We start from the raw sequence: 18,045 nt of genomic DNA, 5'->3' as shown, positions 1-18,045 counted from the left end.
CACAGAAACTAGTATTTTAACCGGACGTACGCGCGGTCACACTGCAATTCATGCTTCTTCAAATTGTAGCGGCATTTTACACAAAAGCAAAGCTGAAAATTCGCGTCACCCTTTTGAACATAGCGATACTCAAGAGTTTTCCCCTTAAACGCAACACTTTTAGTGAAAACTGTGCAATCGGCCAATAGAAGAGCGCTGCATCTGGGACATATGCCATGGAATTCGATGGTGCAGACAATGGCTTGGGAATGGGAATCGGCGGTCGCGGAGTTTTGCGGGAGATCAACAAAAACGATGGCGGCGTTAAGGTAAGCGGATTAACTGAACTTGGGGGCGTGCCCCGTCCCCCGACTCCCGACCATGTGCGATGTGCCAAAACATTCACTTTCTAGCGTGTGCACAAGATGCCCTGGAATACAATACACATATGTATGGGGTAATGCTTCGATCTGTTGTGCCATTTTCCTTTATTCGCATTTGTACATTGTATATATTATTAGCTTGCGCTGTTTTTATTACCCCTGTGGCAGCTGTCGACGACCAGAGCTTCCAGTCGATCGGTGTTCGCCGGACATTGTCCATCCCAAGTGTCCAGACCAGCCGTAGCTCCACCCCGAAAATGGGCAATAAGCCGGGCAAGACAAAGAAATCGAGGGCCTCGGCCGGAAAAATGACCACAAAGTCGGACGACGGGACAGGGAATCTGGTATGCCAAGTGATCTTCCAATAAGTGAACTCTTCCTCATGTTGTTTGTCCGACATCTGAGGGAGCCTGCTGCCTCTTGACATTTTCCATTGTCCATATGCTAAATACTATTGAAATCAAAATATAATCTGCTGATGTAGATCGTCCGACCGAATCTTCAGTGTCCACTACTTCAAAATGGAATACTGCCATTAAATGGCTCTTTTGGATCTGGAGTTTGACTAAAAGTCATTAAACTCTATCTCCCCTTTCGCCACCAACGATGGTATTTAAGGATGATCTGCAGATGCTTCCACCCTTGTTGTCTACATTTGTTTTTCGCCTATTTATAGTTCAGTTATAGTCGCCTTTTCCCCAATATTTGTTTGCTTTAATTTTTCCCATGTTGTTGCATGGGTTATTCGAATTTCAGCCAAAGTTTCCTATTCAATTTTTATACTTTAGGCCACCATGTGCCACGTATAAGATTCTGGTCCCCGACTATAAACAATCAAAAAGTTGTATATTTGTATCAGTTTTATGTCGGACTAACCAGAAATTTTCGTCTGCTTACGATTTAGTCTTTAAAAAAACCTTTTTAAAATAATATTAGAGCTTGAAAATATGTCATGCCTAAAAAATTTTATCCTTAATTTGTAACTATTCTCGGAAAATTCAGGAGAGACAAACTCTGTTTGATTTATAAACTTCATATGGTACAACACCACCTGTATTATGTTCCGTTTCCCACTGCCGAGTGATATCTTGTCACCTGTCACGCATTGCTAAAGCCAACATCTAACTATTGCCACCTCGTCATGGCCCATCGTGTGGGATTCCGTTTCACTGCCTTAGATTTTCTCGCCAAATATGCTAAGTCAGCCGTTGGGCAATGTGGAGCACTTCCTCGATTCGATTCGACTCGACTTGCAGATAGTACGCCGTGATGCGCAACAACGGCTGTGGGATTGCATGTCACTTGGCATCCACTAGGGCTACACCGCAAAAAATATTCTAAATCAAGCGAATATACATATGTATAACAGCTGAGTCCTTAGAGTAATGTTCCACTATCCGTAATATTTTATAATATAATATAATATTTTTAAGAATTACTTTCTAGAAATGTGTATAAATTTAAATCTACATAGAAATTGTGTTCAGGGTTCTTCCAGCTGTTTGGCTAAGACTTTTATTCGTTAGCAGTAGACGGTTGCCCTATTTATATTTCCCTCGTTTTCTATCCCCCTCTTTGAGTATTTAGGCTTATTTGCGGTGTCTTACGTTTTTCACTGCATTTCAGTCTGAATTGAGTCTAAGGCTTGTCTAGTTTTTCAGTTTTCCATTGCAGTTCAGACCAGAAGGTTGTCATCTGGCGCCCGCACTGTTGGCATTGCACTAAATTACGTGCCAATTAAGCAGCTTATATACTTATATAAATTAAATTGCATTCGTTCTCCCACGCGCGCCTAAGCGATCGGCGATCGACGTGATTATTGATATGTGTATGCTGAAAAAAGCATACTGCATAGCTGCCCAATTGCAATAATTATTATATGTAATATCGTTTTTTTAAAAAGCGAAAATCGTGAAACTTTTTGCTATTCACTTTTGAAGTTCTAACGCATTAAATACTGGGCTATCATTAACTTACATCGGGGCAGCTTCCTATGCGGCTTATAGGATAGCTCTTCCTATAACGTTAGCAAACATATTCTGTGCCGACCCCAGATCTACAATCATCTATAAAGTTTAACAAAAGTTCTTGTGAACGAATGTATTCGAAGTGTTGAAATATTAAAAAGTGCTACACCCCTCAGTAAAAGATAATAGGATAAAATCACCAATATTCCAAGTTTTAATATTTTTTTTAAATAGTTCTTAATTCTGAATTATAAAAATATAATATTCCCCAAAAGGATAAGGAATATGATGAAAAAGCTCGAACCTTTAACTGATTTTCTATTATATTTAATATAGTTGTCCGATCCTTAGAGATTTGTATTACAAATTTTGTAACTTCCGACTGAAATTATAAAAATGTCCAAAACTAAAAACACTCGAGTTTCCGTGACACGTACGGTTTTATCACGAGACTTAAAAATCCAATAAAGAAAGGAGTATATATCCCGATATGTTTGTGACTCTATCCCGTCCGTCCTATGAGAATTAGAGAGCGGGAAGAGATAACACTAAAATTGAGAGGGGTGCGTGCTGATAAAGGGAGAACCGCAATGAGGGCTAGAAACGATCCAAACTCATAGACATACAAAAACATCCGGATCGTTATGTGGATGCCATTCAAATTTTCGCTCTCTTTCGGTCGGTCCCCCACACTCTCGCCTTGCCCAAAAGCATTTGTGCTTGTGTGCCGCTGAGCGGAGCAAAGCGAATTGAAAACGAAAATATTTTTAAATTGATTTCAAAGACAGACAAGATCGGGAGCTAGCGAGAAACGTACGCGCCGACGGGTCGCGAGAATCCCGGCGGTATTACCCAATATAATGACAGAGCGGAAGGCGGAAAATCACAGTTGAGATTTTACCTAGTAGGCGAGCCGAAATCAGTGTCACAACGGAAAGACCGAAAAAAGGAAAAAACACTTAAGGCCAACCAAGAAATTCGATCGATCCATCGGTTTATGGAATCAAGTGAACCGTAACGCGTATTAGGAGTTAATCGTGCGTAGACCATCATGGACTTCATCGCGAGCATAATCAAAAGGCCCAAGAGCATCGCCACCACTGGCATTACCGCCACTCAGCCAGCGGGTATGGATGCCTCAGAAGTTATCAGACCCACGGATCCCCATCCGTCACCTGGGGATAATGAAGGAGTTCCACCCATCCCATCGCACTTGGACACACTTCTGGAGTCTGCCTCAGAGGATCTGCTGCGATTGGAGGAACAGCACTGCAGTCTTCCTGTCTCAATCACACATGCTGCCCCCGAAAGCAGCAGCAGCAGTAGTAGTAGGGAAACCATCCAGCAACTCTTAAGTGAGATAAACGTCAATCTAAACCAAGTCAGTGCTAATGAAATGGAGCACTTACAGGCCATGAGTGGCGAGGTATGTCCCCAAAAAGTTTAACATTCACTAGTCCACCGTTTGTTTTGCGTTTTATTCGATTTATTTTTACCCCTGCGGAGAGTGTTCTAATTTTAGTCCGATGTTTGTTAAACATTAACGTAGATGTCTTCGATCCTATCCATAATGTATTATATGCTTTTCCAAATAGACAAATCTGATTTATTTGTTTTATGAATACTCAAATCAAGCTCGATAATTTTAAACAATGCTTTAGTGATAATGTAAAAAATATTATTTGCTCCGGTTATAGTACTTATCTAGTCAAATCAGTTTACCAAAATCCAATTTGTTTTGAGAAAAATTGTTTCAATATTTATCTTAGCCTATTGCGTTGCAAAAAATAATATTTTAAATGACGTGGCAATTTAACATTTTATTTGGCTGAATGCCCATGCAAATAATATGTGTTTCTCTTCACTTCCCAGAAAAAGATTCCCTTATAAAGTGTATTGTCAATATACATTTAAAGGAAACGTGGATGTACTTACATTTTTAAAAAGAATATATTAAGAATCGTTTTTAATTTACATAATTTTCATTCCTAAAACCAAACATTTCTTTATTGGTTTTCTTGTTGCAAAATATTTTCTCCGTAAAATTAGTCAATTCCGTTGCATAAGGGATATTTTGGGTAATATAATTCATCCGGCTTTTACCTTTTACCCTACTTCCAATTTGTTCAATGGCGCACCCATATTCAGGCTAACACATGCCCTCTTTCCTCGTCTTCGCTGACTTTAACCTTGCCGCAGTCATCGTACAATAATGCGCTCTAATTAAATTCAGCGAGTAGAACATTGCACCCAAACCATGAATAGACGGAAAACATGACGGACCCGGGCCGGTCACATAAAATCCCGCCGTATGTTCGTTTCACATTTTACAAAAGCTGACGCCGACCCAGTTTCACATTCATCTGCCCACCTCATGCCTCCCAATCTGTTTCCCCGCCCTCCATATCCCCGATTTCTCACGTCTTGGCTAGCTTTTAAATTAATGACATTTGCTTGTCGACTGACTGACCGACTGCGACGACTGATTCAAATGTGTGCTCTTAGTTGGCCAAGTGTGGGGAGTATCTAAGATGGGTGCAAGCAATATCGCCCATGTTTAGTTATATTAAGTTTTTTCCATTTTTTTGCTCCTTTTTTTTACTCTCATGGGCGCTAAGATTTTGTTTGCTGTTCACTTTATAGGATTTGAATTTTATTCTGATTTATATGTGGTAACATGCCATTACATTCTTATAATCCTTGCAAAAATGTTACTAAATGCATAAAATTAATACCTAGTGAAATTATAAGCCCACAAGTATAAACAGATGTAAAACCTTCTTTGCCTAGAACGGGCCTATTTATGTCAACACCCGAAGCTCTTACGAACCGTCACTCAGGCAATGTGTCAAGAATTCGTAATTAAATGCCCAAGCAGCTGCTGTCCGTGATCATCTTCAATTTCCCAACCCCATCATCGCTTGTTTACGTTTTTCGTCTGCCAATTGTTTGGATTATGTTTATTTTTCCTCAGCCAGCTCACATTATTTTTCATAACTTTTCTTTCAAATCATGCCGCACGCGATGCAGAATTTTAATTAATTTTCTTTCGTTTTCTGCATCTTTCGTTTGGCAGCTGAGTCCGCTGGCGGTGAAGCCCAGTCCCAAGCCACCGAGCATGGAGCAACAGAAGGCTTTGGCCGCTGCTCTGGGCCATCAGACGGCGGCAACAGGTTGCCCTAAGTTGGATGCGGACGCTGTTCCAAAATTCGGAGGTCTTCCCGAATTCGACGAGACGCAAATACCAGAGCTGGCTTCTTTAAATGCCGAAATGGATGGTAAGTAGTGGCTTCACAAAAGTCAAACCCCACAAAAGATGAACATTGCTTAAAAGTCGATTCAAGAGTTTTCGAGAACACATTTCCGATTATATACAATTTCTTACGAGCAAAGTTTTGTCGACAGCAATTGTATAAGCAATTTTCTTTAAATAAATAAATATCTATATCTATATTTTCCATTGAAACTTACTTTACTTCAATTTTAACCTGCAGCTCAACTCAATTCAAACCATTCGGACTCGGATGTTTTCGTGGAGTGTTTATCGCTTCATAGCGAGCGGTATACAGGAGATCGCTCTGAGTTGGAGGCATATTCAAGTGCCCTCAACGATGTGCTGGAGCAACAGTTGTCCATGACCTCGACTGCCACATTGGAGCACGAATTCGTAGATCCTCTGGCGGTCAGCCAGCACAACAACGTCAGCTATGAAGCCATGGATGTGGATGATATCAATGAAACCATGGAAATGTTAAAGGATGTTTTGGGTCCCGAGGATCATCAGCTTTTGCATCAGGAAATAATTTGCAAATCTCAGCCAGCCCCAGAGATGGATCCTCTGCAGTATCATGGAAAGCAGGAGCAAAGGAGCATAGAAGGAACTTCGGTTCTGGAACAACAGTTGGTTTCAGAACGGGAAACGCAAGAATCGCCCTTAAGAGAATCAGAAGAGTCTGAGCAGGCTATTGAGACATCCCAACGGAAAGAGTGCGAAGAGTTTGAGAAGAAGGAAGAAAGTCCGGAAACACAACGGCTATGTCCGGAAGAAGTATTACAGAAACTGGAAGTTGATGATCATCCGATTCATAATGCGCAGGTGGACGAACCAGAACTACCTCAGGCGCAACATCAGCCCGAGAAACTCTCTACGGAAGAAGCCAGATCTCCACTAGAATGCCGTAGCGAAGAGCAGGAAACTCCAGTTTTAGTAGAAACAATACCGGTAACCGAAATAACAGAAGCATCCATCTGTTTTGAACAAAATGCATCACCAGCTGTGGAAGCCACCGAGGAGAGAATAAATGGGGAAGAGTTTGAGCCAATGGAAGTGGATGTCTCCATGAGAGTGGATAATGGCACGGAAATAAGTTCGCCTCGGACTCAAATGGAATCCCAGACGCCTACTTCAACCTCCCCTCCATTGCAAGCTTCCGAGGAAAAAGAAAAGGCTTCCTCACAAAACCTTTTCCCAAATCATCAATCAGATCAGAATATTGCAGAGCCTCAGGATAAATTGGAGCCACCATTAGTCAACCAAACAGCTCCACTCTCGCCGCCCATACCGATGCTCCAGGCCAAAAGAGAGGAGCTGCCTCTTTCTCCGCCCATACCAACGCATCGCCCAAAAACCGCCGAGGAACTGGAATTCATGGCTTTGAGAGAGTTGCCCTTGCCCGATGATTTGGATGCATCAACGTTGGAGAAGGAGGAACTAAAGGAGCCGCCTCATCGCCCCCCTACGGTTGTGGCAGTCACACCAACACAAAAGCGATCCACGACGCCTTTATCTTTGGATCTGGGAGGTAGTATCACCATGGCTAGCCACTCGGAGCCCACCTCACCTAGTTTTCCCATCAAAGGACCAGCGGAGAAACCGTCCCACTTTCCTCGATCGCCACATGCTCCACCAGAGCAGGAAGATATGCCCTACTTGGAGAAGGCTGTAGTTGAACCGTCTTTGGATCGCAAGCAAAGCGTTTTTGGAGCTGGAGCTATATCCAAGTCAGCAGTGGTCATTCAGCTAACACAGCCGAGTCCGGAGAAGCAGGAACAGCTCAACGAAACTTTGCCCATGAGCGAGCTTTCGCCCACTCCATTGAATGGGACCTTCGACAGCGGTAGGATAACGGATAACAAATTAGAGGCCGATACGGCGGATTTTGAGGGTTCCCAAACATTTGCCGTAAGTCTTGGATCGGTCGACGATCACCAGCGACGCACTTTTTCGGTCATTCAATCCACAGCGGAAAAGGAGGAGGCGAATTCGCGAAGGACTTTCTGCATGGAAAAGGAAAATCCGCGCCGCACCTTCTGCTTGGAGCAAAATGCAACTCCAGCGATAGAGGTACTCGGGGATACTATGGCTGACGATGCCATGGATGTGGATGTCTCCATGAGGGTGGAAGAGGTGACTGTGATCAAGTCACCTCAACAAAATCGAAAGGAAACACAAGCACCGGTTTTAAATTCTCCACCGATCCCCACCCATCAAAATCTTAAGAGAGGCCCCATCCATGAGGCGAGATCTCCGGTCTCGCCGCTGGGAAATGCAACTGTTGTCCTAGAGGAGCAAGCCCTGTCCGCCAAGGAGCAGGCTACTCTCAGCGCTAGCGATGAAAAGGACGATGTTTTTGTCGAACACTTTGGTGCTATATCTCCGGTTTCTGATGACATGTTCAAGACCCCTCAGTTCACCAGCAGTGGCTTCAACAACCAAGCCAAGATTAAGGCCAATGCTCCCGAAGCGGTTGGAGGAAAAACAGCTGCTGTCATGAGCCGGCAGAGAGGAGGTGCAGCTGGCGAGGAGGAGCCGGGCTTCGATGCTGAATTCCAGGATGGCGCCAGCAATCAGAACTGTAAGCAAAAACCCATTATATTATTTTTTAGGAATGTGCCAGTACATGTAATTACAGTCAAACTTCTGATGCTGAATATCAGCCTAGCGCCACTTATAATTTATTTTGCTTACGGTGTTTCAAATTTATTTGAAAACTATATTTTTGGATTATTGATCTTGCTAGACATTTTTAAAGTTAAAAGTCTATTATTATAAAGTGGTGTGGACAAATTAAGCAATCGCCCAAAAAATCTTGCTATAGAAGTTTGACCGTAGTTCCCTCTTATGCAAGTTGTACTGCGCCGACGATTCCTTTGCATGTTCGTGACCTTAGCTCATCAGCCATTTCCGAAACACCAGCACTCATAAACTTTTGAACTTGAAATATTAAGGACCCTTTGAACTCGAGACCATACAAACATTCATATATATGTATCTGTACGTATGTTTGCATAGAGTTTTCCTCGTCTGCATGGACTATATCGCGGCGATATATAACTGTAAAAATAAACCCACAAACTCATGCAAGGCAATGAACCTGAACTTCAAATCAGGAAAGGGAAAACAAGGGGGGAAATACTCGAACAGCCAAAAGAGCACACTAAAACATTAGGGGGCACAAAATGCCAATTAGTGGCATATTTTATCTTTCAATGGCAGAATATGGAGTGCGGGAAATGATTTTTTGTTTTATACATTTTATGTCTGCACATTTTGTTCCCGTTTCCTGGTTTTGTTGTTGTTTTGGTCGTTGCTGTAAATGCATTTTTTTTTTGCTGCTCTCTGGTGGAAAATACCGCATTAAGCGCACTCTCTCTTTTTCCATCGCCGCTCCCACTCATTGCTACTTTCTCCTACCAATCCATTGCAATTCTCTTTTATTTCTTCAGCTCTTTTTGTCTCTCTCAAAGCCCTTATCAGCAAAATATCGTACGCGAGTATAAATGCGGGTAATAAGAGGAAGCACTTCGCTGTGATGTCACTTTGTATAATTGAAGAAACGCTGTCAGTTTTTGTTTCTTTTTTTGCAGCTCAAAGGCTTTATATGAGTATTTGTGCCCCGATGAGCGCATGCTTATTTTGGGTAATTACCAGAGCTCATTGGGAAATTTTATAATAGCTTACTTATGCAACAGAAATTATTTCCAACAATCTGTCGAATTATTTAAAGTAATATGCTTTGTGTGATCGGTTTGAATATTCGAAATGGGTGCCTAATTTATCGTTATCGCTGACTAGGAAAATGCATCTCTGACTATCTCCCATACTCAAACAATCACACACCAACGTCGAATTTCCAACCTCGCTCTCATCATTCATAGAAGCTTCAGTAGAGCACAGTGGGTACTCGCTAATAGCTAATCTGCTTTAATATCGTAAATCCATTAATATGCTTTAAATCAGTCATGCAGTGGCAGACAAATGCTCTTAATTATGGCATGTTTTTTAAAGCTAGCGTATCCAGCATTTTATTGATCTTATTTTTAATGGATCATTCCTTTTCAATAGAACATTTGCATTATCTGAATTGGGGGTGTGCTTGACAAAAAAGACCTTGGGCATAAACCCCGTTGATTTTCATGAACTTGGTCGAAGATAATTTTTTATTTTTAGATAATGCTACCAAACAAAATTATAGGCATATTTTTTTTGTTTTTAAAATTAAGGCTAATATTTGCCATCTTTAAATTATAATCATAAACAAATGCCTATTATTCAGCTCTAAATGTTATTAGTTTCGAAGCCCCACTGTGACCCATCGAATGCTCTCTCCCACTTACACACACCAACACCCAAGCGCATAGGAATTCAACTTAGAACTCGTCATGCACTCAACTGCAGCAGAGCGAGATAGACAGTGAGAGGGGTTTGTGGGTGGGGGTGGGATGTGGTGGAGGTAGCACAACTCCAAACAGACAACGTGTACACAGCGCTCTCTCTTTCGAACTAGCTCTCTCTGCGCACTTGCTGACTGCTGAATACGCGTCACTGTCCCGCACTCCAGTCAGAATTCAGGCTCGTCCGTTCGCTCTCTCGCTCGCTTGCGTGCGTGCGCTGGTTTTCTTATTGGACTTGCGGAGAGAATATAAGCAATAAGAAATTCCATTTCAGTTAGTTTTCAACATCTGACGTCGCTATATCCATCGGTACCCTACTGCTGTTTAATCTTGGGATAGTCAAGCTGCTAAATCGGCAAATGTAATTTGAAAAACGCAAAATCAGAATTATTTGTTTGTTTACTAAGGCTAGAGAGGACTTTTTTTGAGTTTACCTCGCCAGAAGTGATGGGAAATGGAAATGTAACCAGCAGCTGTGCAGAAGAAAAACAACAAATAAGCATAAATAAAGCCAGAAGACAAGTCTCCGAATCGCTAAGAAAAAATAATATGTGAGAGTGAGAGCGTGAAGTTTCATTGTGTGATTCGGTCTGCGTATTAGTGTATTTTTGTACGAATACGTGTGGGTGTTTTTCGGGCGCTGCGTGGTCACGGCTAACATTATTATGTGAATAACTGTGGAAAATCTTGAAAATATAAACCTTGTCAAAGACACGCAATTAAAATGCAGCGCAGTGTGAAGAGCTGCTCCCTCGCTCCTTCCTGCTCTCTCAATTTCTCTTCTCCTTGAATCAACCCACTTTCGGAAACCATTTGTCGATTGCATAAAATGACTCACAAGCCGACGTTTTCCTTTGCTTTGTTTTGTTTTGGTCCGCTGTTTTCAAAACGGAAAATGCATAAAGCTACATTACATTTACATGTCAGCCTTTAGTTGTGACCTGCATTTAATATCTGGGCCTGCCCGGGTTTTTCACTATTTTTAATGCCATTGCTGGGTTTCGCAGTTGTTTATGTATTCTCTCCAATCCATTTCCATGTGCACTTAAAAAAAAACAGGGTCTACCTTGGCCATAACACTATCCTATTTGTCCTAGAACTCTCTTGAGACCAAATCGTTTATACAAGAAATAAAACAAAGTTTACATATTTGAAAATTTAATTTTACATTCTCAGAATTGTTTTATTAGGAATATCCCAAATTTTAAGAACTATATAAATTGTTTTATGTGTACTGTGACAATAATAATGCGGCTTCTATGCAGAACAGGCACACCTCATTTTCGTGCCCCTTTGGGATCTGGATTTGGGGTTGAACTGGGAGGCATACTCGCTTTGAGTCATGCCCTATCTTATTTTCTTTTTGTCGTCGTTCTTCCTTTTGTCTTAAGCTTTTTTCAAGAACCAATACATATCACGGTTATCTCAAAAAATCGAATTTATTTTAACAACATATGTATATCTCAATGAGAATTAAAATGTTTAGTTATTTTTTTGTTGTTTCTTAGCAATAATACATATTGTGTAAAATGGAATCCGCGTAAAGTCTGCTTAGAACTGATAGGGCACAGTGTTAATATTGTCAAAAATATTGATTAGATATAAAGAAAAATACTTGGTATTAATGATAGTAAAACAAGCCAATTAAAAAAATAATATAAATCAACAATGGTTGAAATTATCAATTAGATTGCCTGAAAGTATGAGTTTGTATGAGTTGTGTTATCGATGTTATAGAAATTTAATAGTAGTTCTAAGCTCTTTAAAACCAAGATACTTGAACCAATTCTGTGTATCTATTTACTCCCACCTATTTACATTATTTCCATGTTTTTAAGGGGCGTTTTATCCATTCCCTTTTTCACAGAAGTATTTTCATTCTAAAAGTACCGATATACCTTACCCAATTATGTTACATTCCCGAAGAGAAGGTCAAGGCCTTGACGTTGGCGTTTATTTGAATTGAACTGAATAAAATCCGAAATGGATCAGTTAAATCCAGTGACTAACTATTGTTTTTGTATTTTTTCTTCTTTCCGCACAAAACAACAAAATGCACGCGCATGCACTCATCTAACATAATCATATACACCCAAAAAACACCATCCACAGTAATACTGAACTCATCAGATTTTGAATATTTGTACACGAAAGGCAGCAATAATGCGCCCATCGATCGCAGTTCGCTGCTGCTGAAGTTTGATCCTCTCCTTGGAGCGCCCGTGCCCGTCAATCATCCAAGTCAACAAGAGCAGGCGCTGCTCAATATTCTGGGTTCAAACCAGAATCAAAACCGGGTCCTAAGTCCCACATTGGAGGAGCACGAAACAAGTGGCAACCAATCGTTTGGAATAATACCCAGTGCCAAAGAAACCGCCAAGAAATTGGACTTTAAGCCGCCTGTGGATAGGACAAAAGTAAGCTATAAACTAGGGTTGCTGATAATATATCAAAATATGGATGGTTTGCACATTCTTGATATTGTTCAAAAAAGAAATCGATCACCCCACTATTACACATCTTTTCGGGAAGTCAGTTGGGGTGATAGGGGCTGAATATATAATTGAACTGACTAATAATTTCGATTGATTTCCGCAGAAGCATGTTAAAATGAGTGTGGACGTCATTGATAACGATTGCAACAAAACCTTCGATAATTCCAAGTGAGTAACAGCTGAATGATTTATTTTTGTACCACCATCTTACTTTATTTATTTTTTTCAGCCTTAATACGGAGGATAATAAGACCCATAACTACAACAATATGGATGAGCTAGAAAAGAAAATCAAAAATGAAGTGTAAGTTGATCTTACCAACTCTAAGTGTCATCTAAAGTTCTGTTCATTTTTAGGACGAGGTCCGAAGACATTGAGAAGAAGCTCAAGGAGGGAGAACTACGCGAGGAAGCGCTTATTAAACGTATCACAGAAAAAGATAAAACAAATGCAAAGCTAAAGTGAGTCTCGCTTCTCTGGTACTTGACGAATACCATTTTTTATAAATTAGAATGGGTCGATGAGCCCATGACAAAAAGTGTAGGATGGATTTTTAACTTTATTGGCCCACAAATATATTTCAAATGGGAAAGCCACATTTTTTTGTTAGGTCAGGACTTTGTCAAAATTGGTTTATTTATTATAAGGGGTTTAGTGTTTTTAGCATAAAAAAATCGCTTGCAAAAAAAAATTAATTTTTTTCTTAAGATTGTACAAAAAAGGTCTAAGGCAATCGGACAAAAACCTTAATAGTTAGGCTAAAATTAGTAAATGTTAAATTTTCTAAAAAAAAATATAATTTTGATTTTGAGCGGTTAAGTATTAAACGTTAAAAAATAAAAAAGAAAACTTCTTAGGGGGCGGGTTTTTTCAATTATAAAAGTTTTGTTGTATTTACCTATCGAAATGTAGAAGAATTTTTCAAATCGGACCATTGGTTAAAAAGTAATGCCCGATCAAAGTTTTATATCTTCATCTCCCTTGCACTCCTTTTAGCTAAGTAACGGGTATCTGATAGTCGGGGCACCCGACTATAGCATTCTCTCTTGTCATACCCTTGTAGAGGGTATTATAATTTCAGTCAGATGTTTGCAACGCAGTGAAGGAGACGTTTCCGACCACATAAAGTATATTTATTCTTGATCAGCACCAATAGCCGAGTCTATCTAGCCATGTCCGTCTGTCCGTCTGTCCATCTGTCCGTCTGTCCGTTTCTATGCGAACTAGTCTCTCAGTTTTAAAGCTATCGCGATGAAACTTTTCCAAAAGTCTTCTTTCTATTGCAGGTAGTACATATGTCGGAGCGAGCCGGATCGCACCACTATATCTTAAGAATCCCATAGGAATATTCATAGAAATATAGGAAAATTCATTGTAACTTTGTAGGAAGTAGGCGTTTTGATTCTTGACTACTTAAAAACTAAATTTAAATAAATAGAAACGCTGAATCTGGAATCCCTAGAACTGCACCGAGTGAGCATTCTTTTATCTGCAAGGGTATATAAGCTTCGGCGGGCCGAAGGTAGCTTCCTCTCTTGTTTTTTTTAATTAAAAAGTCAAATTTTTCGAAAAATGAGCGAACATTTTTTTTAACGCGAGCTAAGCCAGAGAAACCTAAATGGGTTTTAGCTTATTTTGATGAGTACTCTACGTCCATGAAATCAAAATTGCGGTTACATTTTGCATGTTGCACTGTGAAATAAGAATCAAGTTTCCCAGGGGGCGGCTTTTTCTATTCTTAAACGAAATGTAAAACCAAAAAAGCTTTTTCAGCTAAAAAATTCGACTTTGGGCTTTAAAAAAAATATTTAAAGTTTAAAAATAAAAAACTTCCCAGGGGGCGTGTTTTTTCATGCAGAAAAATATGCGACAAGTTTGAAAACGATCGGTTAAGCCGTTTAAGAAATGCCGATAAATACGGACTTTCAAAACGTGGCTTCGAGAAAAAAGCACTCACATCTAAAACACAGAGCTTTTAAAAAAAGGCGTTCACTGTATCTCCGCCAAAAATTAACGTAAATCCATTCTGCTTTTACATTTAGTTTAAGAATATAAAAAACCCACCTGGGAAGTTTTATTTTTATACCCTTGCAGAGAGTATTATGATTTCAGTCAGAAGTTTGCAACGCAGTGAAGGAGACGTTTCCGACCCCATAAAGTATATATATTCTTGATCAGCATCACAAGACGAGTCGATCTAGCCATGTCCGTCTGTCCGTCTGTCTGTTTCTACGCAAACTAGTCTCTCAGTTTTTGAGCTATCGGGACGAAACTTTCGCAAAAGTCTTCTTTCTATTGCAGGTAGTATATATGTCGGAACCGACCGGATCGGACAACTATATCTTATATATTAATGAGAAATATTAGAAAATTTAACATTTTTGCGATTTGTTAATTAATAGGAATGATCTGCAAGGGTATATAAGCTTCGGCTGGCCGAAGCTAGCTTCCTTTCTTGTTTAACTTTAAATATTTTATTGAACCGTTCAAAATCAAACAATACTTTTTCTTTTTAGAACAATTGTACTAATTGTCTGATTGACTTAAAACGTTTTTTTGTATAATTAATTTATATATATATTAATCTACAAGAAAAAAAATAATTTAACATGATATTTAATGTTGTTCATTTTTCTTAACAGCGGTGTCATCGAGGCTTATGAGAAGGCCATAGCGGAGCTGATCAGTGAAAAGGAACAGCAAGCGCAGCTTCACGAGCGTCAATTGCAGGAAGTGCAAGCAGACCGGGACGCCAATTACCATCACTTAACATCGCTGGAAACGACATTCTCCGATCTGCATGTGTAAGCACTATCTCAACGGACCAAGTTTTACTTGTTTGCACGACAGACTTATCGATTTATTATTGCAGGAAATACGAAAAGAGCAAAGAGATGACCTCGCAACTCAAAAGCAACGAGGAGACGCTTTTGGCGGAGCGGAAGCAGATGATGGACAATCTGCGGTTGCAGGAACAGCGCTACGACAAGATGAAAAACCATGCCATGCAACAGCTGGAGATGTAAGCTATTCATTTGTTTTTAAAAGCATTTATATAACAAATATTTTTCCCGGTCTAGTGCCAACAAAAAGCTGGACACCTACGCGAGGGAGCATGCGGATGAGACCAAAAAACTGAAAGCTTTACTCAAGAAGGAAGAGGTCTCGCGGGTGTCGATGACGGAGCAGCTGCAGCAGAAGTCTCGCGAGAACGCCGATCTGCTTAAGATCTGCGAGGAGCTCATCTACGGAAAGGGACAAGGTGGTAGTAGTTAAACTCAACCCGTGGATTACCCGGAATGTATTTTATATGTTGCTGTAAAATCGCACACATTCTCATCACAACATCTCTCATCCGGCATGTGGAGCCCATTTCGCAGCATGTCCGTAGATCTGTAACTGCGTCATCATCATCAACCCCATTCGTACCATAGTGTAATAACTGCTCGGTTGCGTGCTCTTAGCTGACTAAGAAAATGCGAATGCACAATTGTATCATTTTGCCAACTACATTAATGTTGAATTTCAAGATGTACACCTAACGTTCCGACGCATATTATACTTTTTCTAGATTTTTAGTTGACCCGTAAACACTCACTCACACAAGTCACAGGCAGTCCCATTGAGTTCCCTTCGCCTTACGGGTCTGGTTGCCCGGAAAATGTTACTAATTCTCTATCGTATCGAATCTGTCTACTGATTTATGTTCTATGATATTACCTGGCGGTGAGTTGTGCCGGCAAACTGTATGCGTTTGTGGTTTAGCAGAAGGCCAGAGAAGCAAATCGATTATGTGCAACGGCAGCTAAATCAACATACAAATGCAAATTATAAAGAAAAGCGTTCGCTTGAGGCGCGCCTTTATTAAATGTTTAAGTTTAAACTTAGTTTAATTTAATTGAAAATTTGTATTAGTTGTACTAAGAATATCTCTGTATTACATACTACTACTACTAAACCAAGAAAGCGTAAAAAACAAACCGGAAACATTCAAAATACACGCAAAAAATTTATTTATGCATAAATTTACATTTTTGTTTTGCTTTGTTCACTATTTGGTTGCCCGTACTAGAAGAGGGTGACTTACATAGGAGAAATACATAGATAAATCGCTAGGACCCCCAGTCAAAAGATATATTTACAATTCTGCTACTTTTTTTGATTTATTGATTGGTCGATTTTCAGTGCTTTTAAAAGCTCTCTTTCAATTTGTATGTTAAATTATAAATTTAATTAAAGAGGGAGCATGATGGGTGACTCAACATTTGTATCCCTTTTATTGTAGTAAGCTATTTGAAAACCACGACCCCAATGACAACTCTTAATGAATTTTACTTCCATTTATGACATTTACTGTACTCTTAAGATCAAATTAACATTGTTGGTCACACTAGTGAGAAGTGAAGAAAAACAAACGAGAATTGTATACAAATTTGTACCCAGTCCATATAATCTGAAAAATGCTACTTCATAATATATAACAGCATACATATATATTTTTCTAAAGTAGAAAAACAGACGAAACACTCAGACACAAACAAGCGCTTTTAGGGAAAGTTTTCAAAGGAGAGCCCGGAGTAAATATTGTAGTTTGACACTTGAAAACGAAAGGATAAAATATCAATGCGCTGTAAAAACACATTAATAGTATTAAAACATGGCAGCACATATGACTTACGATGTGCTGAGCATGTGTTGTACGTAAGGGTGATTGAACGAGTTGCATTCAATAAATAAAATATGTAATTGCAATAAAACCGATGTCGTTTATTTTACACCAGGGACCGAAAATAATTATTATTTTTATTTTTTCAAACAAAAAAATCGGCCACTTATAATAGGCCTAAAAAAAAAATGATTTTCACCCAAATAATTATCTTTGTCCAATCTATGCATTCCCGCCATGATTTTTAAATTTTTGATTTTTATCTTTTTGTTCAATGGTAATCTTTATTTTTGATCAAAAAAAATAGGACTCAAAAATAATTTTTATTGATGATTTTTATTTTTTTGCTCAAAATAAAACTCAAAACAGCCTCGCGTGCTTCCTGTAAGACTTTTCGCCAATCTGATTTCACAGCCGTCTAAAGGCTTATCAAAGCAACCTCCACGATTTTTTGCCAATTTTTTTTACCACTTTGTAAAAATAACTTATCCTATGATTTTTATTTTATTCCGATCAAAATAAAACTCATAACAGCCTCGCGGTCCTCCTGTAAGACTTTTCGCCGATCTGATTTCACAGCCGTTCAAAAGGTTATTAAAACTACCCCCACGATTTTTTGCAAATTTTTTTAACCACTTTTAAAAAAATGGCTTATCCCATGATATGTATTTTATTCCAATCAAAATAAAACTCATAACAGCCTCGCGGACCTCCTCCACTATTTTTTTACAAACATATTTATTTATTATTTAATTTTACGAATAATAATTTTGATAAAGCCTCATTAGCAAGGTTACACCTTTGATCGATCAGTACCATTTTGAGGGCCGAAAAAGATCTTTCCACGCTCACTTGCGTAGCGGGAACTGAATGTACGACC

The 18,045-nt window shown here is 39.5% G+C and overlaps 1 protein-coding gene across 5 annotated transcripts; it reads left to right on the top strand.

Annotated features, from left to right (window-relative positions):
- Positions 1-38: 38 nt before the first annotated feature.
- tacc (transforming acidic coiled-coil protein) lies at positions 39-17,256 on the top strand. 5 transcript variants are annotated; one of them, XM_017142040.3, is made up of 11 exons: positions 3,124-3,755; positions 5,406-5,607; positions 5,824-8,184; positions 12,116-12,420; positions 12,602-12,666; positions 12,728-12,802; positions 12,856-12,960; positions 15,142-15,303; positions 15,372-15,521; positions 15,580-15,761; positions 16,071-17,256. In XM_017142040.3, exons 1-11 carry the CDS (start codon positions 3,381-3,383, stop codon positions 16,076-16,078), a joined length of 3,990 nt encoding a protein of 1,329 aa, XP_016997529.2. In that variant the 5' UTR covers positions 3,124-3,380; the 3' UTR covers positions 16,079-17,256. The 5 variants fall into 5 exon arrangements, with proteins under 5 accessions (XP_016997532.2, XP_016997531.2, XP_016997529.2 ...); XM_017142043.3 differs by lacking the exon at positions 3,124-3,755 and adding an exon at positions 39-308 and having other exon boundaries at positions 12,158-12,420; positions 15,580-17,256; XM_017142042.3 differs by lacking the exon at positions 3,124-3,755 and adding an exon at positions 40-308 and having other exon boundaries at positions 15,580-17,256.
- The last annotated feature ends 789 nt before the right edge of the window (positions 17,257-18,045 follow it).

This window comes from Drosophila takahashii, chromosome 3R (assembly GCF_030179915.1).
Source record: "Drosophila takahashii strain IR98-3 E-12201 chromosome 3R, DtakHiC1v2, whole genome shotgun sequence".
Lineage (NCBI taxonomy): Eukaryota > Metazoa > Arthropoda > Insecta > Diptera > Drosophilidae > Drosophila > Drosophila takahashii.
Note: the sequence above shows the minus strand (reverse complement) of the source record. Positions and strands in the feature narration are given on the sequence as shown.

Excerpts from the sequence above, each read along its gene's own strand:
- tacc (XM_017142039.3), top strand. The coding sequence starts at position 3,381 with ATGGACTTCATCGCGAGCATAATCAAAAGGCCCAAGAGCATCGCCACC. Across the intron at positions 12,421-12,601 it reads CGCCTGTGGATAGGACAAAA|AAGCATGTTAAAATGAGTGT; the intron begins GTAAGCTATAAA and ends TGATTTCCGCAG. Across the intron at positions 15,304-15,371 it reads ACATTCTCCGATCTGCATGT|GAAATACGAAAAGAGCAAAG; the intron begins GTAAGCACTATC and ends TTATTATTGCAG.